The sequence below is a fragment of the Rhynchophorus ferrugineus genome, unplaced genomic scaffold (assembly GCF_030347505.1).
Source record: "Rhynchophorus ferrugineus isolate W39M unplaced genomic scaffold, kcgeb_rfMv2 rfM2, whole genome shotgun sequence".
In the NCBI taxonomy this organism is placed as follows: domain Eukaryota; kingdom Metazoa; phylum Arthropoda; class Insecta; order Coleoptera; family Curculionidae; genus Rhynchophorus; species Rhynchophorus ferrugineus.
In genome coordinates this window covers 89,039,161-89,066,975 of record NW_027472581.1, presented here as the reverse complement: position 1 = coordinate 89,066,975, position 27,815 = coordinate 89,039,161, and the positions used below count along the sequence as shown (strand labels likewise).

Genomic DNA, 27,815 nt, shown 5'->3' with positions numbered 1-27,815 from the left:
TACGAAGACCTCACACTTCCGACGACAATACAAGACAAATAAATTATTCTTCTGGATAATCCGTCGGGATTTTTATAACCCAATAAAATCCCGACAAAAAGAAGAACAATAGATTTTTTCGCGGGTGAAAAAATAATTGCATTATTGTATTTTATGAACGGTTTGATTGCCACTAGTGCACCATAATCTGATTTTAATGCCCTAATAAAGTCTCACTCGTAAATTTTGCTTTCAGTGTAAAGATTCTGGTCATTATATATAATCTAAAACGTTTGATAGAGATTTCGTTTTTAAGAGTGAATAAAATTCTATAATTTTATGGCACTTTATTCTTCGAGCGACCGGATCGAGCTATTATGTTGTTCAGCCACTCTCTTCCACTTTTCTTTTGCTTCGCTGCATTCCTGCCACCCCCTACTCATTATCATGACGTCATATTGCTTGCATAAAGCGACGCGGCGATCTATACAGCAATAATAGTTACAAAATGTCTTTGCCATAACTATTTCATTCTTTCATTAATTTCAAAAAAGACAAAATAATAAGAACACCTGATATGTAACAAGTTAATTGAAAAGTCCCCGGGCTACAATAGAAAAACACATTTTGTTGGCTAAATTAGTTTTTTTTTATTCAAAATAATTCGCTTCAAGGGTGGGACACTGATTATAGCGACCCTCCAACTTTTCCATACCATTTTTGTAGTACGATTTGTCCTTTGCTTCAAAATAAGCCTCAGTTTCGGCGATCACCTCTTCATTCGACGAAAATTTCTTCCCAGCGGGGATGCTTTTAAGATCTCAGAACAGGAAATAGTCGCTGGGGGCCAGATCTGGAGAATACGGTAAATTAGGAAGCAATTCGAAGTCCAATCCATGGATTTTTGCCATTGTTTTCACTGACTTGTGACACGGTGCATTGTCTTGGTGAAACAGCACTTTCTTTTCTTCAAATTCGGCCGATTTTCGGCGATTTCGTCCTCCAAACGATCCAATAACGCTATGTAATAGTCGCTGTTGATGGTCCTTTCTTTTTCAAGGTAGTCAATGAAAATTATTCCATGCGCATCCCAAAATACAGACCCCATAACCTTGCCAGCCAACTGCTACGTTTTTTCACGCTTTAGAGCGGGTTCATCGTGTGCAATCCACTCGGATGACTGTCGACTGGACTTCGGAGTGAAATGATGGAGCCATGTTTCATCCATAGTCACATATCGACGCATAAACCCGGGTTTATTATGCTTGATTATCTTCAGACACTGCTCCGAATCATCGAGTCATCGTTGTTTTTGGTCAAAAGTGAGCTCGCGCGGCACCCACTTTGCAAAGAACTTTCTCATATCCAAATATTCGTGAATGATATGATGTACACGATCAGCTGATATCTTTAGATTGTCTGCTATTTCATTCAGTTTCAATTTACAGTTATCCAAAATCATTTTGTGGATTTTTTATATGTTTTCGTCGGTAACAACCTCTTTTGGGCGTCCACTACGTTGACCGTCTTTGCAGCTCATTTCACCACGTCTAAACTTAGCATACTAATCCTTGATGGGGGAATTTTCTGGGGCAGTGTTCGGAACCTCGGCATCAAGTGAAGTTTTTGCTTCAACTATGTTTTTCCCTTCAAAGAGCAATATTCTATAAACACGCGAAATTCCTTTTTATCCATTTTTTTACAATATCAGAAGTTGCTTCACTCAAAATGCTATAATTTGCATCTTTTGAGGGTTAGGGCTAACTAAAAACGAATGGATTTAATTCTGGTGATGTCATCTATGCGTCAGGAAGGGCCTTTTCAATTGACCTGTTATTCTCTAACAATGTATCATTAATTTTGTCGTCCTTATATGTTGAAACTGATAACGAATACCCACAGTTCTTCTAATAACCACTAACTCCTTCATAACAATAATCCAAGATAACTAACACAATTAATTTGCAGTTTTACCGACCCGAAAGTATCAAGCTGAATGGCCGAGAACTGGTCAAGGAATTTTCCCGATGGCTTGCCGCTAATTGACTGAGATTTATCAGTATTTTAAGACAATGGCTTAAGAATTTCCGCACTCGAATCTGAATAGGTTAACTGAGGCGTGTGCTCGCCCATAAAATTTACTACGTAACGGAGTATCATTGTGACGGGAGCCCTCAGATGAATAATTATCTCGGAGAACGGCAAGAGCCACAGATGCGAGAGTAATTATTACGATATCTTTGATAATGATCGTCGAGCTTGTCCCAAGAAGTTACTTATTTCTTTAACGGTGTGGTTTAAAAGGCGAAAGCGACAATTGCGTCCCTTAAGACAGATAACATTGTAGGGCGGTTTAGTTCTAACCAGATAACCGAGATTTTATTGAATAGATATGATAAAGTTTTGTCTCCACAAAGGGGATCTTTAAGATAGAGCTCATAGAGCGTTTCTCCTTTGACTTTAACGAGCTTGCGAATTAATATCGAACAAGAATAGCTCGAATAGATATATCTAACGTTTGAATTTATATAATGGAAGAAAACATAAAGCAGTAATGAGTGACTGCTTGTATCGAATTAGTATTTTATCTAGTAATCCTTGCCAACTAACCCACAATTTATTTTCATAAGTACCTAAATCTAGGTATATATTTAGGTAAATAAAGTAAAGTACTGTCCTTTCTCAGGCTCCATAGTAAATAATTTTCAAATATTGATCAATATTACTGTTTTTTTTTCTGTCAAACACACTTCACTGCATTACCAGATCAAAAAGTTTCATCGATTTCAGCCTGTGTTCTGCTGAAGTATTGAAAAGAGTTGCGATATTTCTTGCAATATATTGCTCTAGTTGGAGCAGTGGTCAAAGCGATAGGACGGTCCTTCTAGTGTTACGATAATCGCGGATTCAAATCCTGCTGGGGCATGGGCGTAAATTCATGTTTATGATTGTTTATAATCCTGATTGTCTTTAAGGCAATAGTGAAACATCCAACAAGGAAAATGATACCAATCGAGCGAATAACCAGGCTGGGTAAGACCGGATGTCTTCTGCGATGATCTCCAAGTTAGTCACTGGCCAGTCAGCAGGCTTAATGCCAAGATCTGTGTTTCGGAAGAAGTTGGTAAACAGGAGACTCTTAAATATAACAGTACAAATGATACCTCTTAGGAAAATATTCTGAAAAAAAATTTATTTTTGGAACTTTATATTTTCACTTATACATCTACAGCTTATTATGTACTGATAATTGAGAATTCTATAAACTAATACATTTTTTATATTTCATCTTTTGTATGCTCCAATATCACGTAACAAAGTTTCTACTTGTATAACCTGTTGAGTTGTCAAATAAAATAGTAGATTATAAATAGATCAATTCTTATTTCATTTATATTGGACCTAATTTATAATATATAGCTTCTAATATCCCTAAAAAATGCATTTGCATTTATTTTATGTCATCAATTTAATAGGATTTTTAACCTATGAAATCAATTTAATAATTTTTTTTACGTTGTTTTAGTATATAAGTTTCCTTTTTACCAACGAGGGTTTATCTGAACGGACCTACAGTTTAACATTGATTCCGAACCACGGTCCTCAGTATTAAGCCTACCGACTAGCGAGTGATCAACTTAGAAATCATCACAGAAGACATCTGGTCCTACTCAGCCTGGTTACTGGCGTGACTGGGATCATTCTTCCTGTCGGATTTTGCTCTCTTGTCTAAGGAAAATCACAAACGTTAAACAATCACAAACATAAATTTACGACTATGTTCCAGCAGGATTCGAACCCGCGACTATCGCAACAGTAGGAGGACCGTTCTGTCGCTTTTGCCACTGCGCTAACCAAGCTGGCCATCTTATCATTGTTTGTAACATTTCATAAAACTGTTTCTAAAAAATAAGACTACGAAATTAATAATAGAATGGGAACAAAATTGAATTATTTCCTTTTTTTTAATACACATTGAACGATGTTTTCTTGGTGCTATTTTTGACTTCATGCTTTCTAATAGATCCAAAAAAATCCAACTATCGTAGTTAACTAGCCTTAGGCCAATATATTGATTTGGATACTTGGCCAAAATATATCTCTTTGAATAAATTAACGTCTTTAATTGATTAATTGATGCTACCCTAATAAACGTCTTCTTAAAGGTTACGTACACTTGATTTTGCATTGTCCTTTTGAACATATTTTGAATTTATACTTTGCACAATATTCACCCATTTGTTGCTGATAACTATGTGAAAAATAGGTTAACTTAAAGAAGCATATATATGTTTATATATGTACAGGTGCCATATATATTCGGTAAACAATTCTACATATACAGGGTAAAAACATATACTTCCAAAACAAGCAAATGCTCAATCACTGTTGGAAAGAAAAACTACAATTAAATTTTTAAAAGTTATTGTTTTCTGTTATTTGTTAGTTGTTATTTTTATTTTTTGATTTCCATGATGAAGGAAAATTTTAATACACAACCTTGATCTTCTCTCTAAAAGCACCATCAATCATTTCCAATAATTTTTTTACTATTTTAGAAACTTGGATTATTTTTTTCACGATCTTAACGCATTACGTCATCGGAAGAACTGCTTCATTATGTCACCTGCAATAGTTACCGATAATTGTAAACAAAGCCGTACGGTACCCTGTTGAAATAACTTTTGTTTTATGTTAAGAAATACCTTTCACCACAAGAGACGCTGGTACTTACACAATGGAGTGCGTAGAAAGCTGTCGTACAATAAGTGAACTAATTACTACGAACGCCACTACGTTCATTTATTGTTAATTTAATAAACAATATGCATAACAGAAATAAGTAATTTGCGGTAACACAAAAGATTATGAAGGAAATCGGGTATTACAAACGTTTCGACATCTATATTGGTACCGTATGGACTGAGTACCCGACGAAATCTTCAAGATTGCAAAATTTAACGAAATTGACACTGTTGTCGTAGTTTTGAATTGATTAGCTAGGACAACAATGTCACTTTTGATAACTTTTGCGTGCTCGCCAACCCAAGGAAGGAACCTATGAAGCAACCAAACGGAGGTAAATTAAGAATATTCTCGAATAGTTTTATCTTTTGTATCATATGTATATTATGATTTTTTTTGGTTTGTTTTATTAAGTCTTGCAACTAATTGTCTTTAAACTTGTTGCTCCTTTAGGCCATTCTTTGCCACCGAGATCAAAATTATCACTTTTAAATTGCTGTAATCTTAAGTAGATTTCCTCAGTATAAACAACAATAGTAATTAAATTAAAATCCAATATGTACACTGAATAACGCAATAATACCAAATGAAAAACTGTCATTTCATATACATAAATGTCAATACCGTCGAATATAAAAATTTTTTGATAGTTGTTTACAGTTATATTTGGCCTTTTCGTTACGAGATATCTGTGATCAAAATACACGCTAGCACTGAACATATCCAATTCTAAATAAATAACATTTTTTATAGAACTGTAATATAATATATATAATTAATAAAAAGCATTTTTCTTCAAACTAAAATCCATGTATCCTCTTGGCGCATTGTCTGAACCACTACCTGATTTTCAAGCAGTTTTTCTAAAAAGATATAAAGACAACATGGTCTAATTCAAATGTACTTTAAACTATTAAAAGATTTAAACTAGGATGTCCTCGACTTAACACTGTCGAATAATAAAAGAATTTACACTATACCCAGCGTTATTTTAGCACCATTAACTTTTATGTGTGGGCTATTGCCAATGCAGTTGATTTGAAATTTATATAAGAAGTAAATAATGGATTTAATCCATTAGTTTCTCCAGCTGGAAAAGTAGAAAAACAATTTATCAGGCTACTAAAATATGTTTTATTTGATGGCAGGTTATATATCTCAATGGCATGGATTAGTATTTTACCATCTCGAATGTTTTTTACACCTGGTCCAGATAAAAGATCACTCAATAACAACTATAAATCTTGAAACAGTAGAAATTATGGAAAATGTTGTAGCCTTTAATGAACAATAATAATGTTTTAGAATATAATTTATTTTAAAATTGCAGTATAATATTAGAAATACATATTTATTGAAGGACTTAAACTATAGTTAATTAAACAGCTACAACAGTTTACAGGTTAGGGTTGTTTTAATATATTTAGATTGACATATAACAACAGTGTCGACCAGTACCAACACAAATAAAATTTTATATTTAGGCGGACTTAATTGTAGTTTTAAGTCCTTCTATAATATGTACTATAATGTTAAAATCAATTATTTTTGATAACATTTTTGTTCAACTATTTTATTTAGATTAGAATTTTCTTGTATGCCAAAGCCAAACTGATCTAAAACCTAGAGTTGGTGCGGCAACATTGCAATGTTTCGACGTCACAAATATCCATTACGCATTACTAAAAAAACTTTGAATAGACTATAGACTATATTTTCTTTGAACCCTTAACAACCATAGAGTTATATGCAACAAATACTTTAGTTTAATATATTTTACGTCGTTAATAATTCTTAAGCGATGTTAACGCGTTAAAACGACAGGAAAACAAAGCAGATAAATAAACAAACGGTCGGGGGATCCTTCGATGTCCGTTCACATTTAAAATTACCGAGAGCAAGTGCCGTCAGACGACCCGACAAACCTCCTGGAGGAAAAAGAACGGCCGGAGGGGGGGAGGCGAGAACGTTATCGGCCGAAGCCGCTGAATTAAACATCCCCGGAATAAAATATCTCCGCTCCTCCGGTCGCCATCTTAAACGACGCCGACGAAACGAATCAACAGATTGTACATTTAGTTCTGGGGTGAAAAATCGCTCTCGCTCCGTCGACGGGCCTGTTTAAAAATTTATGAGTGCATTTGTTAGCGCCCTTCTAGTTATATCGCCGTGGCTTTCCTGCGGGGATAACCGAAACCATTAGGTTGATAAGAGCAAAGTGTAAACAGGCCGGCCACTCGACCAGAATGGCATTTGCAATGCATGTCTTCCGATAGGTTTTTGTTCTTCGAGTGGATAGGCGGCTCGAGAAAATGCCCCCCGTCCGCCCCGTCCGCCCATCATCCATTGTCCGTCTTTTAAAACGTGTAACTAATGGATTAATCACATAGTCTTTCATTCGGCCGATTGAATATCAACGAAGACCAGTCGTAATGGAAACGGTTGGGGAACTGATTAGCGATGGATGATGACCGCTGGCCATTACTTCGATGACTTTACGTCACAAGTAGAAGTTCGTTTGAGATTTTCTCGCAACTATCTTTGTTTACTCCGAATGTAATATTCTCGATCTTAATTAAGTGAATAATAAGTTCATTTTTAAAAATAAAATGGTATTTGTCTTTAAAGATACGAGGATGAAGTGAAAAATACTCGGCCTAACACAGATATATTACATATAGTCGATTCAAAACAGTAGTGACATGGGTGACCTGTCAAAACGTCGCAATGTTTACGCCGCAGAAACTCGAGTTTTATTACATTTTGGCTCTGATAGACAAAAAAATTTTAATATAAATAAAATAATGAAACAAAAATGTTATGTATTATAATTTATTTTAACATTATAATACATACTAGCGACCCGCCCCGGCTTCGCACGGGTGCAATGCTGATACTAAATTAAATACACTACAAAAAAAATATGAACGTTGTATATAAAAACATAGCGGCCCGCTCCGACTTTGCACGGGCATAAAATATATATGCCTATGTCACTCAATGAAAACATGATTAAAATCGATCCAGTATTTTTGGTTCATTCATTACTGTCCTTGGCCTGCACGCATTAAATTTGGAGTAAAACAATTCCTCTTCCTATAAAACTTCCCCTATACTTACTATGAAGATTTCCTGCTATCTTTGGATTATCTAAATTCATACAATTTTTGTTACATTACACATTTTTAAACGCAAATTTTAAATTTGTAATATCTCCGAAAATATTTGTTTAATTTACATGCTGTAAGGAATCATATTGATCTATATTAATTGCGCACTGTATTTAAGGTACTTAGTTCGATAAGGATTAATGCCGTATTGCTTAAAATAGCTTCCTAAATAAGCCATTTTCTCACGTAAAAAGTAAACAATAAAAATGGTTAATGTGGGTTATCCCTAAAAGATAAACATATACCATCGCGGACTTTTTTGTAGACCTTTTTATGGTGTACAATACTGTAGTACATTAATTTGATCTAACTCCTAGGGTTAGGCAGCGTTTTTGCTAATTGCTAAATAAGCCTAAAAAAATAGTTTAATTTACGACATCACGTTAGAAACCTCTAAAATTAGCAATGTTGCCTTAGTATATTATACATGTATTATACATATAAACCTTCCTCTTGCATCACTCTATCTATTGAAAAAAACCGCATCAAAATCCGTTGGGTAGTTTTAAAGATTTAAGTGCACATAGGGATATTGGGACAGAAAAGGCGACTTTGTTTTATACTATGTAGTGATAATGCATATATTATCGAAGGACTTAAACTACAATTAATTATACAGCCACAATAACTTATAGGTTAGAGTTGTTTTATACATTACATTTTTTTCTACACTAGGATAAGTACCTAGGCTCTTTTTTTTACAGAGTGGTATCCCCCGAAGGCTTAGTTCTGTAATTATATGTCATACTTATATGTCATACTTATATGTAATTTTCATTATTGAATCATAAAATTACATTCACAAAGTTATATTCAATCACTTTCACTTTCAGAAACACTAAGCAGGTTAATAACTAAGAAGTTTATACAATATAAATAGTTGCAATACCTCATATCAACTCAATTGGATTAAATTTACAGTGATAGGGAGGAAGACGTAATATACTCTGTGGCCATAACGTTCAGTATCTTATCTACCATGCATCTTTTCTCAGGCTTATTTCTAAAAAAGTAAATTACATAAAATTCAATTAAATATTTCATATATATTTACTGAGAAACAATTTGAAATAGTTCATTCTTTAACATGATTTCCTCGAGACTTATTTTATATACTTTAAGCCATTCCTTAATTGCACCCTTTGTTGATGCACTTGTTGGGATTTTCTCCACCAGTGTACTATATATATGGTGCATTGTACAATAACAATAACTGATTGTTCCTCCAAGTTTTTAACAGCTGATTTTCGAACTACTGCAAAAACCAGTTATAATATTCATTTCTTCATGATAGTCACCCTTGGACTAAGAGGAAAACACTAATTCTGCATCAAGAATAAAACCATTCCTGTTTCCAGCATGAAGAACTAAATGTCTACAATAAATTATTAATAAACGTTATGGATAACAAAACCTAATCGATAGTTATTCTCACGTATTCCTTTTTCCATCAACTTTTGTTTATCATATTATATTTATTATCATCTTGCCATGAACGACCCAACGTATCATTCTGAACTGTATCTCTCCTTATTTTTTTCTTTTACTACCTATGTATATTTTTGCTGATAAATCTAGATTTAACCACTGCATTTTTCTTTATTCATTTACCATATCTGCAAAAATCTTAGTATTCATTCTCTCCTCATATATTCTAACCAAATGCTCATGTATATTTTGAACAATTACGCACATATCTATGCACACAAATCTTTCATACTCCACAGTACTATTTTCTACAGTTATCTTATACTAATTATAATAATCATCCTGTCTTAGTATTTGTCAGTATTGGATCGAAGTTCACATCCCAAAAGTTTCATTCAATCATATTCACTTTTTGAGTCTTATCCTTTATGACCTGTATATCCATTGTAGTAATTCTTTGCCACACATTATAACGATTCGATTTGAATGAATATGCAGTGATAATATTCTGTAGTCATATTATTCATCCATCTGATATACTGTGTACCTTTTTTTCAAGTCTGTTTTCAAACAATAAGTAAATTACATGAAACGAAATTAAACATTTTATTTATATTTATAAAGTAACTATTTTTTATATATTTTAAAATCGCCTTTTTACCAACCAGGGTTTATTGGGGTTTAGTAAGACTGGACCTACATTTTAACGTGGGCCCCGAACCATGATCTTCAGTATTAAGCCTATAGGCTGACCAGTGACCAACTTAGAGACCATCCCAAGAGACAATGACATGACAGGGATGGATAATATTTGTTGAATTTCCCACTTTTCCTATAAGGACATTTACAATTACAATCACAAACATAAAATACATCCATGTCAGGATTCGAACCCGCGACTATCGCAACGGTAGGAGGACCGTCCTGTCGCCATAACCACTGTGCCACCAAGCCGGCTGATATAATATCTGAATGAGAATTTTCGTTAAATTTGGTTTTGTGCTTTTTTTAAATGCCAACTGCCAATAAATTAAATAGTCTAGAGATAGCTTCGTACAAAAAAAAACAAAATAGGTTCCTGGTGCTTTTAGGTAATATTTAGATAACATAACATAATTATAATAGCAGAAAATTAATGATATTAATCATCATTTGAATCATTTAAATTGTTTTAATATTGTAGTCAATTAAATATATTTGTTGAAGCTGTGCCGGTATATTACCATTGCAATTACCACGTATTAATAAGAATATAATTATAAACCTTTCAAGTAAAAGGCAAATTATGTGCGTTCTTGTTCTGCATGGTTCGAATTTTATCAGCAATCACCGGCAACTGCGTGATATTAAGAAATATCCTATTTTGCAGCATATGTCGATATTGATCATTCAGCCAATATATTGTACGTATGCAAGAAATATACACATATCCAGTTTTACAAATATGTACTAGATAATTCATTAGATAAATCAAACTACCTGTTCATCAATAATACTTTAATTTCTAAAATATTAACATAAATTGTATGAAAGAAATGGAACGTTATTATTACATTAATTAAAAGTTTCTTATAAAATGTATAAGATTTTGTATTGGAAAAATCAATTATTTCATTGTTATAAATAAACTAAAAAGTATTATTAAGGCCGGCTTGGTTGGCGCAGTCGTAAAAGCGATAGGACGATCTGCTGTTGCGATAGTCGCGGGTTCGGATCCTGCTGAGGCATGTTCGTAAATGTATGTTTGTGATTATTTAAAATTTGTGATTGTCCTAGGCAAGAGTGTAAAATCCGACAAGAAAAATGATCCCAGTCACGCCAGTAACCAGGCTGTGTAAGACCGGATGTTTTCTGGGATGTTTTTTAAGCTAGTCACTCACCAGGCGGTAAGCTTAATGCCGAGGTTCGGAGCTCACGTTAAACTGTAGGTACAGTCCTGATAAACACTCGTTGATAAAAAGGAGACTTTAAAAATATTAAGAAAAAAAAAGTATTATATCAAAATTTTCATAATTTTTTGTGTCTGAAACAATCTCGAAATGTTTTCCATTCATCCAGTATAATAGTAAAAATAGATATCTTTGGAAATGTTTGTGGTTTGAGTGAATTATTAATTTAATGTAAATTTAAACAAAACATAAATTAACTAGGAGTATGTAAGATTAATTAAGTTAAAATATATTGGAGCAATTCTTAATTGTCGATGTAAAAATACAAAAGCTCAGCTGGAAATGTTTCGGTTTGGTTTTTATTCCGCCAAGAGTAAGATAGATTGCCCCCTTCTGAATGAAGAAAACAGCGTTTCGCACAATCCATCATACATTTTCACATTTTATCACTTGTTTGGGTCAGGGGAATAAGTCTAGGGCGGTCAAGATTTCACAATTCATCATTATTAATAAAAGATATCGTCGGCACATCAAGTGTGTATTTTTTATAAATTAGTGTTTGTTATTATATAATAGAATACATTTTAACGATATAAACAGCAATAAAATATGTTCTGATTTGTTGAAATGTATGTAATCTGATAAAATCTAACAATTATTTGATCATTTTACTGTTATCAAGGTTATAAAATATCATAACTTATTTAAAATTATTTAAGAGGATATTCTAGACTAGAGGGAAGAAATAATAGAAAACAAACAATATTTGTAAAATCCATTTTTTACTAATTAATGTGTAAAGAATACATAAAAAAAAAGAGTGAAGAAATAAAAAATTCTAATAGATATGGGCTAATAATGTGGAAGGTCCCAAAATGTTTGTTTGTTTGCAACCTTCTTAGTAATCTGAAACCAAAAGAAAGAAAATTATAATCTAAAAAAGAACTACTATCGTATAAAATAAGAAAAAAGCACACAATTTTTTTCGCCTAATTACTGCTCTTCGAAATTATTTTACGATAAGAAAAAGTTGTGAAATTAACTGCAAATCTCTTTTTTTAATTGTCAAACCCAAACTTCTTAATACAATACTTCGTGTCAGGGATATATATTTTAGATTTTTGTACTCAAAAAGTAGATAAAATTAGAACAGGAACTTTGGGCTGTCAGGACAGTCGAATCTATTTATGAGAATCTTATTTTCCAATGATTTATTATAAATTTCATTAAAAATCAAAACATTTTTGCTTGCATCAGCTCTGATTACTTCATTTAAGAACAGTTCAGTCTAGAAAACACTGCAAAAACTAATAATGCCGTATCATTATATAACAAAGAGTTAATATTAGGCATTGCTTTTACAACATAAAAAAGTATGAACATTTAGCTAGAACTGAAACATAGTTTAAAAACAAGATTTAATAATTGTTTTAAGTTGTAATTAAGTTCATAATTGTTTACTTAGTTTCTAATAAATTAAAATAATATAAAAGTTACTAACACTTTTCATTATTATTACCATTTAGTACACTTCGATACATAATTACTCAAGATCCAACGGTTTAGTTCTCTTGAGTCTGCATATCAGTTTAGTATTAAAAGAGTTGTAGCAAATTGGTGTCACCATAGGAGTGGTATCTTTCCTTATCTCTTATGACAATTGGAATATGGAAATCAGTTTTCATTAAACTGTATTCACCTGGAATAAATAGAGACATATTGACGTCATGCTACCATTATAGTTGTAGTAGAATACAAAATTTTGCATTTCATATCTTAGAGGCAAAAACAAAAACATGAAATAATATCTGGGAGTAGCAGGAATAGCATAGTAAAGACGATGATTTTATTATTTTTGTAAAAATAAAACACTATTAAATAACTTATTGAACACTATCCAAATATAAAAAATGTATAATTCAACCCAACAACTGGCTGTATGTCCAGCTATATGTCTCTCTATAGCAAGCAGAGATGAAGATAATTTGTGGTATGTCATATATGTAAAGTAGGTAAATAAATAGCTCCCAACATATTTCCTTGTGGTATACCTTCTTCAGTTTCATTTATTGTATAGTAGGCTTCGTCTTGTCTGATTCTAAACATTCTGGCTTATTTGTAAGAGTTTAAGAGTTCAATGTGTTTCTTCTGTCTTAATGTTTTCTGGAGCTTGTGAAGACACTCATGAGAAATCTTACACAATCATGAAAATTTTATGTCTGATAATTTCTCTATAATTGTAGGCCTATAAATTAGTTTTAATTTTTTTTATTTGGACCCTTATTTGGGAAGGTCGGTGTAATATTTTATTCAAATTATTGTTCGTCGATATCCGCCACTTGTTGCCATTTTTCAAGCAATTTCATCTCGATTATGTATCATCCATCTCGAAGGATGTTTCTTTTGAGGCCATCCACAAATTGACCACTTTTTGGTATTCATAAGAAGTGAAGCGTTGCTTAGGCAGGTCACGACTCATATGCCAAAACAAATACTAATCAGAAGGAGCAAGGTCTGTATAATACGGCGAGTGGGGAATCACTTCCCATTTCTATATTTTCAGGTACGTTTTCACCGGTGTTTCAACATATGTTCAAGCATTGTCATGCTGAAGAATAACATTGTAGTGTCTTTGTTCGTATTTCGGCCGTTTTTCTCGCAGTGTTCGATTCAAAAGCATCAATTGCAGTTGATAACGATAACCATTAATGGTTTAATCAAGTAATTCTTTCATATCCTCATTTTTACAATTTTATAGCTGTCCAGAACGATCTGTGGTGTCAAAAGCACTGCTGTTGAAACGTCAAAACTAGTCCTCACATGTTCAAACCAATGGATCATGATTGCTATAAGCTTCACACAGTATTCAATGACATTCAGCCGCCTTTTCTTCGAAATGTAGTAAAAAATAAAACTTCCCGAAAATGCAGTTTACCCTCTACAAATTTAGAAATTTTCAACATACCGTAATATTATTTTGTTCACACTTTGACGAAATAACGCATACTGAAAGTGAAATCTATCAGTAATGACTCTTAGAAAAAATTAAGAAATCTTTAATGTAGGTATTACCGAAGATCAATAAGCGCCAAAAAAAGAGAGCAAAGAATACGATAATTTCGGGGACAAATTTAGCAGAAACGTTCAAATTTAATATAGTTGTATAATTTGGGTTTTGGAATCTTTTAGTCGAGAGCGGGACCCAGGCAGTAATGCATTAAACATGAAAAGCGACCGGCTTTCAGGACCTATCCAGGCGATAAACGCGGCACATTAACCGACTCTCTTCGTTTATACGCTAACCCGGCCAGGCCCTTTTGATATCCTCCTGGATGTACCCGATAGTCAGTCGCACGTGCAATTTTGATGCAAATGTACAGTTGATCTTGCCCGTTTTTCTATCAAATATCCTTTTATTTTATGATTGTCTCCACAACAATGAGTTGGTATTCAAATGGTTCGTGATAATATATTAAAGAAGATAACGTTTAGTATCATTCAACTATTTGATGTTTTGACATTAAAAGTCTGAAAAAGTAATCTAGCTCTTATATTTAAACGTAAAAGATTATAAGCTGTAAAGACATTACGTGTAAAGGAAACATTTTTGCTAACGTTCTGCAAAAAATAATACATATAGTTTATTGAAAGTTATTTTTACATACGTCATCTAAACTTGTGACGTCAGAACGTCGCAATGTTGCCGCATCTACTCTGACTTTTAGCTCAGTTTGGCTTTAACACATCAAAATTCTAATCTAAATAAAATAATTGAACAAAAATATTATTAAATATAATTTATTTTAACATTATAGTACATCTAAAAGCTACAGTTAATTATACACCCACAATAGTTTATAGGTTAAAGTTATAACTTCTTATCACTAATGCTTGAATTTTGCATACGTCTGATAACCGGACTAATCAGACAGCATTGTGTCTATTTTCAACTAGAATAAAATGAGAAGGAAAATATTGTCTGATTCTGAAATGAATATACAAATTGCGGCAGGCAATACATTAAACATTTTGATAACCTACGTACAAAGAACTTAAAAAATATAAAAATATAAATTAATATTAATTTTAGATCGATAAATTTTTACAGTCTATTACTTATAAAGAAAGTAATGATTGGTTGTCTGACCAAAACACAAAACATAGATTCAATCCAGTCTAATTCTTATACTAGCGAATCTAACGGATGTTCTCTTGTCCGAATATTGACTTCTATATCTTATATCTTCTTCTATTTAGATGAAATGATTTATTTCGATAATAAAACAAGTACGGTAAAGTGGTTTCAATAACATTCGATTTGTGATTTTCTTGTCAACTGCTGGGAACGTAAATAGTTTATATAATATACCATAAAACATAGAGAACGTAGAATATAAATCTGCCATATATTAAATTTCCATTTCCATTACCATTAACTGACTTTAAAAAATATCTTTGTATTCACTTATTATATTACACTTTATATATTCTTATCTTACTAATGTCAATATTGAATTTGTTGTATCCAATCTGAGAGTATGTTAATGAGGAAATGTTATATATTTAAAAAAATATATAGTTCATCTTTGTTAAATAAATTTCTTCCACATTTGGCTTTATAGTTAACATGTCAAATATACAAACTAGTAACCCATTTGATTGTATTTAAGCTTCTTCTGGTAGAATCTTCTTCTGGTAGGTACGGTAGAATATCTTGGAAAATAATGCATTCTATTCGAACCACTATATCCTAGAATACAACACACAGGTATATATCCAAAATTCTAAAAAATGCTGCTGAATATATTTAAAAATTCTAAAAAATACTACAAAATATATCTAATTACAAAATTTTTCCGAAGACCCAGTACTTTCTTAATCGGATATATGGAAATTTGTTTATTAACCATCAACAGGTTAATATTCAAAATTGTTATATCTATAAATCTATAAACTGTTATATTTGCTCATAATATACTTCACCATAAGAACCGAATTTTCTAACGACGAAAATATATTTTACTAAAACTGTTATCTAAACCGATATAATTAATAAGAAAGTTGCATATAACTTATGTATATACATATATATATATATATATATATATATATATATATATTAAAGTCCCATTTTACCAATTATGAGTTTATCTGGACTGGGCCTAAAGTTTAACGTGGGCTCCGAACCACGGTCCTCAGCATTAGCAATCACAAACATAAATTTACGACCATGCCCCAGCAGGATTCGAACCCGCGGCTATCGTAACAGTAGGAGGACCGTCCCATCGCCTTTACCACTGCGCCACTAAGCCGGCTTTGCATATAATTTAATCACTGATAATAGAATTTTCATGACAGTAGCCTAATTGGAATGAATTTGTTAAAAATATATAATTATATTTGGGTCTTGTAAAGCTTTTTAAATTCAGCAACATTATACCTCGAATTTTTCAGTCATCCATTTCAATTTTAACAAAATTCGAGTTAGGACGGAGTCAAACTGACATGAAAAAAGGTTTATGACATTTACTTGTTTCGGTTATTCGTTTTAAAAATCCACAAAATTTCCATTGATTAGTAAATGGAATCTATCGAAAAAATGTCACAAGACTATTAATCAAAATTGGGCGGATTATGTTCGGTTTTCTATCGGAAATTATTTATATAAACAACAATTTATTGTCTAAAATTCAAAAATTATACAATATATGTTAATAAATTCCATAGCTGGCAATTAAATCGTTTTAGTGCATGAAATGTGTAGATAATTATAAACGTTTTACGACAATAATGCGTGTATTTATGTAGAACAAATTTATTCTAATTTTATTCTAAAAAAGGAAATGATCCATTATCCTAGGTGTCCATTTAGTAACAATTAGGGTTGGGAACTGTCGACTAAAAACGACTATCGACTGTTTAGTAATTGACTAGTTTTTATTATCGATTGTTTCAGTCGCTATTTTCGGTCTGACTGATTTTGTTACTATTTAGTATCGACTGTTTCAGTCGTGTACTTTTAGTTACTATTTTTGGTTCTACTAGTTTCATTCGACTGATTTTTTACGTTCTCGCTCTGTCGTCCTAGCCGCAACCTTGACAAAAATGTACCCAATTTATGCTTACATAGATTTAAATGTAACATATATATTTTTATGATTTTTTTGGTAGTTTGCTTTTAAATAATAATATATTCTATATTAATACAGCAGCATTTTGAAACGATATTTTTCAAGATTGTTAATGTAATAGGGTAAAAAGATTAAAATTGTGAATGATAAATAATAAATTATTTTAACTGTTTTATGGCAATAACAGGTAATAATTCGATTACTCTCTCGATTTTTGTTAAAAAATATTTCCGTTCAATAATAAATAAAGCATTTATTTTATTTAGAAAATCTCTAGTAGTTATTGTGCGATAATTTTTAATTATGTCATGGATTAGTTTTTTTTTATGATGTATGTTTAATTTTTATTTAGTATTTATGGTTATTGTACATCTTTACTTATTAGGTTTTGTTTTAGTTCTATAGTATTGTCTATATTTATTATAGCATATTATTTAAAAATAGCAATTCACATATTAAAATACGATAAAACATTTGCGGAATATTATTCCATTCCATAGAAAAATTCCATTCCTTTTTACACATCCACAGAACATTCAAATATGAAAGTAATTCTACTTCATTTAAATTGAAATTGTAAATTGCATGTTAATAGTGTTCAGTAATTATTTTGTCCTTCTATTTTTAATGTTAATACCTGAAGGAATATGTACATCTCAGTCTCGTTTATACTACCGGTAGAAAATATAAGCACATATAAAATTAATTGCTCATAGTAATTATCTCCGTACTTTCGTCTCTCACAATTTATATAGGAAAGGGTTCATACATCTTCGTCTGACATCACGAATTGAAAAAAAAATCGAACAGTGCATTTAAAGGAAAATAGTAATTACTATTTTCAGTCGCTAGTCTTTTAATTGTCGACTGTTTCGACTAGTTTGCGATTATATACTGTTACGACTGTTTTCAGTCTATAGTTCCCAATGCTAGTAACAATTGAATTTCAATAATTCAGTTGAAAATATGAATAACAGAAATATTTTGCGATTTAAAAGACAATTTTTATAAAATCCGATATAAAACCATCAAAGAATCGTTTCGTATTCGTAAATTTCGTATAATACTGGTTTCTTTTTGGTAATATTTTTGAAAGTCGACCTCTTAATACGGTTAAACGATTATTGCTTTTGTTTGAAAAAAATATTCTTCTTACTACTACTGAAAACTTATTTATTTATAAAAAAAATCAATTAAATGACTGCCCTGATGGCATGTGTGTTCTATTTCACAAATATGTCGTTATGTATTTTTAAATAAATGAAATATTTATTTAAATAATATTTTAACGTTATAGTACAACTAAAATCTACCATTAATTATACAGTTACAATAGTTTATAGGTTGGAGTTATAACTAATCACTATTGCTTTCAAGAATTTGGCATTTTCTCACAGCATACGACGTTTCATTTTATTTAGTCAAATTTTTAAAATAATAAAAATATAACTTGAGTTTGTATTTTTTCTCAGAACTGTATGTAATAAGTTGTTTGTTGATAGTCGCACAAAAACAAAACTGACTGTAATTTTAAAAGGAATTAGAATAGCCTCTATTCTAGCTTAGAAATTTGAAAATATATCGATTTATTCATGTTTTCAATATGACGTTCGAGTATCTTATATGAGAAGTTCCATTATGAATCGTATCGAAAGAATCGCGAAGAACTAACAAGTTCCTTAGAACAATAGATACCATATTGAAACAATGTAAAAGTGTCAGTTATGAAGTCCCCCATACCGCTCAAAAAACACATCTCTTTAACTAGTTAATAAACATAAGAATGGTTAAAATTTCCACATTATTCGTCAGATTTAATTGCCCTTGAGTTCTGTCTGTTGATAAAAAAAAACAGGAAAAAGCGGTTGAAAAAGGGAAAAGGGTTGAATAATAAAATGTATATATCAAATATTGTATAACAGAATACACTATTTGTTATTTCTATCATAAAATTGATTGAAACAGATTTTTTTCTATCCATATTAAATACATATAACATTAACAATAGCATTATACCAAAACAATATCACAAGGGCAACTAACTTTTGTCAGTCTATCAACAAACGTTTACCTTTTACGGATCTTAACACAAAGCATATGCTGTTAAAATGGTATTACACCATGCAAGTTCAAAGTCTCTTATATTATTAAGTAATCCGAGTCAATGAAGTTGAAAGCGGAGCAGGTATGGCAGCACTCCGTCTATTAGCAATAGGGGAATGGCTCCATATTGAATTCTAAGTACATTAGAAAGTTGGGATAATTTAAGCAATGATTTTAGTGGAGGTTTCGTGTTAAATAACTCTAATGTTTGGTAATATATGGTCCTGTACGTCGTTATTGGCCTCTTATGTATGGCTTGTTATATTGTTCATGCTTGTTAATTAACATGAAAGCAAAATAAATATATGTTTTAAAATTTACTTAATTCAATTTATTAATGCATCTAAAAAGTAAAATTTTCTGAGATATAATACTTAAAGATCAGTTTTTGTATATATTTTAGTCTCCTTTTTACCAACTAGACCTGAATCATTTTCTTTGTTAGATTTTTCACTCTTGCCTAAACACAATCACGTTTTCACTGTGACACGGTGCATTGTTTTGGTGAAGCAGCACTTTCTATTTCTTCAAATGCGGCGGTTTTCGACGATTTCGTCCTTCAAACTGTCCAATCAAATGAAGGACGAAATCGCTGAAAACGGCCGCATTTGAAGTAAAAGAAAGTTTCACCAAGACAATGCACCGTGTCACAAGTCAGTGAAAACGATGGGAAAAATCAATGAATTGGACTTCGAATTCCTACTTCATTCACCGTATTTTCCAAATCTGGCCCCCAGGGACTAATTACTGTCCCCAGATCTCAAAAGAATCCTCACTGGGAAGAACTTTTCGTCGAATGAAGAAGTGATCGCCGAAACTCAGGCCTATTTTGAAGCAAAGGACAAATCGTACTACAAAAATGGTATCGAAAAGTTGGAGGGTCGCTATAATCAGTGTATCACCCTTGAAGGGAATTATGTTGAATAAAAAAAACAAATTTTGCCAAAAAATGTGTTTTACTATGGTAGGCCGGGGACTTTTCAGTTGACTGTCATATTTAGAAAGCGAGAACAAACATTAAATATTCCACATCTATAGCACTATTTCACCCAGAATATGTTTATCATTATATGTATATACATATCAATGGTTTGTTTATACACAGAATAACATTCTTTGTAAAAGTTATTTGTACATATGAATATAAATTAATAAAACTCAACTATTATCACTGTTACATACTCTTAAATTCATTACGTCACTCTCTACGAGATGTGAAATAAATTTTCGGAAGTATCGGTACGTAAATAATGTTAAGGGTCAGTCAATAAGCGCAGGAAACTGGTCGAGGAATAGCCCTTGACGACGTCAGCGTTGCAATTAAAACCCTTTCAAGTTTATAATCTGTTTTGAAATCAATCTCGAAATACCTTCTACTAATAAAGAGGGTGGCGCTTTAGGGGACCTAATTTTAAGGATTGAAATTGTGCCATTATAAAGCATATTCTAAGGACACGTGTGATATTAAAATATAACAGCGTTAGGATTTATTATTTAATTTTAGTTTGAATAATTCAGTATATACGGAAATAATCTAAAGTAATTAAAATGCAGTAAGAGATGATGTAGTTTAAAAAAGTCGCGGGCGTAACAAAGAAAACGCGTTTTTTTTGTTCAACATTGGCTTTATTCATCTACGTAATCATCTGCATCAAGAGTCATACAATCATTCCAGCGCCGTTCTAACAAACAATTTTGTTCTTTCCCATATGCCGTCGTTTCTTTTCAATTTCGGTTCAAACGCTCCAATAACGCTATATAATATTCACCTTTGATGGTATTTCCCTTCTCAAGATAGTCAATCAATATCGAGGCCATAACCTTTCCAGCCGATTGTTGTGCTCTCGGGCGCTTTGGACGAAGATCACAATTTTGATCACAAGAACAAAGTTTTCTCATAGACAAATGCTCATGGCACATAAAACCAACACATTTTTTTAAATATATTTATGATGTTAGCTAACTCACGCAACTTCACTTATCGATCATTCATAACGATTGTGTGGATTTTTTAAAATGTCTTTGGGTGTTACCATCGCCTTTAGACGCCCACTGCGTTTTGCACCATCGGTATCTCTACGACTACATTTGAAGTCAGCAATCCAATCGGAAACTTTGTAACACTTTTCAAGCTATTGCTTGGTGTGAACGGTACTTTTTCCTATCAAGAAGCAGCGGAAAATGAATATACAAAATACAAAAATTGTTTTTGATCCATTGTTTTAAAAATAACAAAAGTAGTGTCATTCTCAGCACAATCACTCACAAACTTAGGAGTAGAATATTAATTTAACAGCTTTTGAAGGTTTGCATTAACTGACCAAACGGTGAATTCAATAAAACTAGCGCCATCTATATCTTAGGCCCGGGACTTTTCAGTCTAAGTGTTATATCCAGTATATAGAATATAATTATCAAAGTATTTATTGCAATATTGTTTTTTGAAAAAGTTACGTATTTAAAAATTAAAGTAAACGTTATTTTATTTCGGATTATATATAGCACTACCGTAGCCTATATGTCAACATATAAACTAGGATATACGGATACTAACAATGAATACTAAAACCTGAATACATACTTTCTTCTTCCTGCGATGCTTCAGGAAATACTGCAGGAAGAAAGAACATCAATTCGAACTGGTATAAATTGAGGAAATGTTTTTTATTTGATTAGAATTATATTTAGTTCTTATTACGTAAGTTTAGAAAATGTTTTTTTATGGAAGTAGTTGTGCAATATGGGGAAGAACAGATTGATATATGCAGCTATAGAGATGACGATTATAAAAGAGTTCGTGTATGTTTCAAATGCTTTCTAAAGTTATATAATTAAATTAATCTCTCTAAAATAATTCTCTAGGGTTATTAATCAATAATGAAATAAATTATTTCAAATTCTCATTAAAATATGTATTTACAACATTTAAGTACTTTAGATTCTAATTACTTTTTATAAAAATTTTGGTTTAGATCATTTCATTTACTATTTATTGTAATGTTTTTGATTATTTTATCAAGGATAACGAATATATTCTTTAACATAATTAGTAAAATATTATTATATTAATTTATTATAATATATTTACAATGGTTAAATTTCAACTTTATATTCTAAGTATGTGGTCGTTCTTTCTAACGTTCCTTTTAAAAGTATTTGATCAATATAATTTCTTCTGACTCGATCATTGTGTCTCGTGAATATTATTTTTATTTAAAAAATAAGTCTGGAAACACATATTCCCTTATTCGATGAGTAAAAGGTATATTCTATAACTGTGGTTTTGTTTTCAGTACTAGCTAATGATTGCCAGTAGATTCAGAGGCAATAATCTTTTTGTTGACAGTTTTATTACTTTTTGAATGGTATTTTTGTTTATGACACTTTTTAATACTCGGTATTTACGCTCGTAATTATTCTTCTTGATATCTTCTTAGGAACCTGAGAATTCTTAGATTCATTCATTCAATCTTAGATTCAGTTAACTTTGTAATTAATATTTTATATTTTATATTTTACTAGCTAATATCTGGTAATTTATATTTTACTCATTTTAATTTATATATAAAACAATAAACCACGGCACTCGGCATTCGAGTGACCAACTTAGAAAACATCCGGTCTTACCCAGCCTGGTTACTGGCGTGAGTGGGATCATTTCTTCCTTGTTTCTTTTGGTTTTATTCTTGGATTTTACCTTCTTGCCTAGGACAATCACAAACATTAAACAATAACATCACAAGCTTTAATCTACCACCATGCCCCAGCAGGATTCGGACCTGTGACTATCGCAACAATAGGTGGGCCGTGCTATTGCCTTTATTCGTACATACATTTTGGCGATTTATCTTTATTTATATAGCTAAGTTTACTAGTGGATTTGACAGATGTTGTATTCAAATGAAAAACCAATGTTCGGATTTTTTTTATTTAGAAAAAATGGGAAATAGTCGGACCACCCGCGTTGGATGTAAAATGTTCTTTCTATATGATTTTTTATTTAACAGATTCATCTGAAAACAATTTCAAAAGCTAATACCTACTGGGCCACTACACCCTCAAACATTACTAAAATGTACTTACAAAATCTGTTCAACTTTTAGGAGCAGTACATATATTTTAAGGTTTAAAATATATAACTGGTCAATTGCAAAGTCCCCAGCCTGATACATAGATCGCGTTACTAGAATTAAATCCATATGTTTTTTTATTTCTTTTAGCCCTAACCCTCAAAAGATGTTGATTTTCCTGGGACAGTGTTCGGCAACTCGGCGTCAAGCCAAGTTTTTGCTTCAACTGTATTTTTTCCCTTCAAAAAGCAATATTTTATCAACACGCCAAATTCCTTTTTATCGATTTTTTTCATAATAACAAAAGTTGGTTAAACAAAACGCTATAATTCACAAACTAATGATCCGACAGCTATCATATATATATACGCATCTTTTGAGGTTAGGGCATCATCTAGGTGTCAGGCCGGGGTTTTTTTAATTCACCTGTTATAAATCCCCTCCATTTGAAGGTTTTTGATTTCATGCTGTTTACAATAACGGTATTGGTATTTGTGCTCTATACTTCTTAAATTATCCTTATAATTATATTAGTAACAGACCTTTGTTCTAATAAAACCTATAGTGCTTCTCTTCATACTGTCATTCTCTTTTGGTTGGTAGATATATTTTTTCGTGTATTGCTTCCTTGTAGACATAGCAATTCCTGAAAGTATTCCTTCCACCTCCCCATTTTTTCTTTATTTTTAGTTATTCCTTTTTTAAGCTTTCTTTTTTATGTGATCTCCTTTTTATCTCTTATGTGAATTTTTCTATTTTCTAAGTCTCTTGATGTTTTTCTCAGGCTTCTGAATGTCTTTGAACTAATAATATTTTTAAAATATTCCTGATTAGTGTCGATAAATTAACATTAAGATAAACAGTTGATAAAGATTGGTTGAGAAATTCATATAGATTGGTTGAATATTCGGTTCCCCTTGACAATCAAATATATAAAAATAATTTTCATCATTAAAAATGAAACTGTTCCTTTGGACAAATCCCGTTAATGAATTTACTACTGAACTGACATGTAGGTTTTGGTTAATGTATCTTTAATATTACTTTGTATATTATTTCTCTTATACCATTTACAATATTCTTATTCAAACAAAAAGAATAATTTTCATCTTTGCTCGTTGTTATCGTTTTAATATCTGCAGCTATATTGGGGCGAAATTTTGGCACATGTTGACTTTTAACATATGTAGATAAATTGGGTAGATAATATTCTCACTATAAACAAAATTGATGCTGTTTGGATATTTTAACTTTCAAAAATTTAACGTTACATTCCATACATAGCTTTGTTCTTCCATATTTTAAAACCAATGTATGTTACAACACCAAGAATAACACAACAATGTAATTATTATTTTTTTAACTTGATAACGAATCACAAAATCTAAATATTCTAGATTATTTATTGTTTTCACTCGACCCACGGTATATTTTAAAATTGACAATTATATATACTGTAAGTAGAAAATGAGAGAGCAATATAGCCGACTGTGCGCTTGTTCTAATCCAAATCGTATTCTTACAACACATAAATTTAAATTATCTGTTATCCGTCTGTTATCACAAACTGCAAAACAGTTAAAGCGTTCGGTTGACTCGAATAGTAATTATTATTTTCACTCGACGACTTATTGATCTATCGACTGTTTTCAGAACCATTAATATCGACCAATAATTACATCAATATTTAATAGATAATGATTAATTATACATTAAAATGAAATTTTTTTAAAACATTTCCAAACATACCCTTCGGGCATTTAATTATTACCCGAATCTTAACAATCTCAAGGAAAGTATTACGTCGTTGATGATCTTAATGGTCAGCTAATTACGGTGGAAAGCTAGACGCGAAGCAGCTCAGAGCTCCCACCGGGACGGTGCAATTAAAGCCCCTCCGAGCTTGTAATCTATTTTGAAATCAATCTGGCATACCTGCAACTAATAAGTAAAGTGTTGCCGTTGTTGCCTCTGGATCTGCTCAGCATAAATTGCTTACTAATTCGATTCCGACAACAGTTTATTATTAAGATTAAATATTATTTGGTTCTCGAATAGTATCTCATTGTTTTTTTCGCCTCTGACGCTGCGATATGAATAAAAAACGTCTTGTTTGTTACAGTTCCGATAATTCCTGAATTTTTGTACGACATCAACCACCCGGAGGCTCCACTGGACGGAGTACCACGGGTCACCACAACAGCTAACACACCAACTAAGGAACCTTGTGAAAAGTACATCAAGATGCTTAGTAAATTAGATCCAGAATTTAACGAATCATTGTATGCTACTACTACTAGTACTTATGGTAAGTATTATCTTTAGTACACAACAGAAGGGCATATTAACGATATATGGTTTACTCAGTGGCCACCACTAGTTATTATTGTTTTTGTTTTAACTCACATGAGTAAGAGTCACACTGATTTGTTGAACTTGTGTTCTTATTTATTGATATAAAGTTAACACTTGGTCCAAGGGAGAATGATCAAGAGATAAAGCCATGGTGATAAAGAATGGTGAATAGGAAATAGAACCAGATAAGAGCAGATGTGGCCTATATCCCTTGTTAACATGGAACAACTGGTTCTTGACAGGTTGATATGTCCATCATAGTATGACACTAAACACATTTACTAGAATCCTTACCATTAAGTAATATGAATAACAGGTCAATTGAAAAGTCCCCGGTCTGACACATAGATGTAGCTACAGGAATTAAATCCATATGTTTTTTAGTTAGCCCTAACCCTTGGAAGATGCGCGTATAAATTTGACAGCTGTCGTATCATTAATTTGTGAATTATAACATTTTGAGTGAAGCAACTTTTGCTATTATGAAAAAACTTGACAAAAAGGAATTTCGCGCGTTGATAAAATATTGCTTCTTGAGTGGAAAAATACAGTTGAAGCAAAAACTTGGTTTGATGCCGAGTTTCCGGATACTGCCGCAGGAAAATCAACCATCAAGGATTGGTATGCCAAGTTTAAACGTGGTGAAATGAGCACCGAAGACGGTGAACGCAGTGGGCGCCCAAAAGAGGTTGTTAGCTATGAAAACATTTAAGAAATCCACAAAATGACCGAAAATTGAAACTGAATGAAATAGAAGACACTCTAAAAATATCAACTGAACGTGCACATCATATCATTCACGGTTATTTGGGTATGAGAAGGTCTGTGCAAAGTGGGTACCGCATGAGCTCATTTTTGACCAAAACAACAACGAGTTCATGATTCAGAACAGTGTTTGAAGATGATCAAGCCTAATAAACCCGAGTTTTTGCGTCGATATGTGACAACGGATGCAACATGGCTCCATCATTTCATTCCGAAGTCCAAAGTGCCGCTTCACTAAGATAATGTACCGTGTCAAAAATCTATGAATTGGGCTTGGATTGCTTCCTCATCCACCGTATTTTCCAGATCTGGCCACCAGCGACTATTTCCTGTTCTCAGATCTCAAAATAATGCTCGATGGGAAGAAATTTTCATCGAATGAAGAGGTGATCGCCGAAAGTGAGGCCTATTTTAAGGCAAAGGACAAATAGAACTACAAAAATGGTATCGAAATGTTGGAGAGTCGCTATATCACCCTTGAAGGGAATTATATTGAATAAAAAAAACTGATTTTGGCAAAAAATGTGTTTTACTATGGTAGGCCGGGGACTTTTTAATTGACCTGTTAATATTATTTATAAGGTTATAATTATTCTGGTCAATTTTGACTTAACTCACAAAATATTTTTCATTATTTTCTACTTCTTACGGCGTTACCACGTCGTAAGAACAATGTTGGTTTAGCAGCGATCCAATCATTGATCCATTTTCGAACTTCTTCGGGGAACATGTTCAATAAAATTTTATTTGACTTTAGCAGCTCATAATATACCATACATGGCTGATCCTGTGACATGCACAGCACGAATTTATAGCAATGAATATTCCCTTTCGTTGTAGATATGGATAACTCTCCTAGAATTAACCCATGACTATTTATTCTTAGGATTATTCTGATATATTCACTTGTTAACACCAGTCAAATACACCACGGAAAAATCCTACTTTCTTACATGGCTGCATTCATTTTCAAGTTTTGAAATTCATTACGTTTAATCTGCTTTGCTCCAACAAACCATTATTCATCACTGACATAAAAATTACCACTTTTAAATCATTCAAACCTAACTGATAGTTGCGATATAAGGAAGCTGCATCAGTATATTTCCTAAGAGTGCCTCACCTACAGATTTTTTCAAATAAAACAACAGAAGTAATAATGTTCCTTGAATATAATTT

At 32.0% G+C, this 27,815-nt stretch overlaps 1 protein-coding gene across 2 annotated transcripts in view; it reads left to right on the top strand.

Moving 5' to 3' along the window:
- The window catches only part of Vmat (Vesicular monoamine transporter), a 99,416-nt gene that overhangs the window by 25,354 nt on the left and 46,247 nt on the right, over positions 1–27,815 (top strand). For both annotated transcript variants that reach the window (XM_076396826.1, XM_076396825.1), the window contains exon 3: positions 25,639–25,824. In XM_076396826.1, coding sequence (XP_076252941.1) covers positions 25,639–25,824 — 186 coding nt within the window. The remainder of the gene's footprint in view (positions 1–25,638; positions 25,825–27,815) is intronic.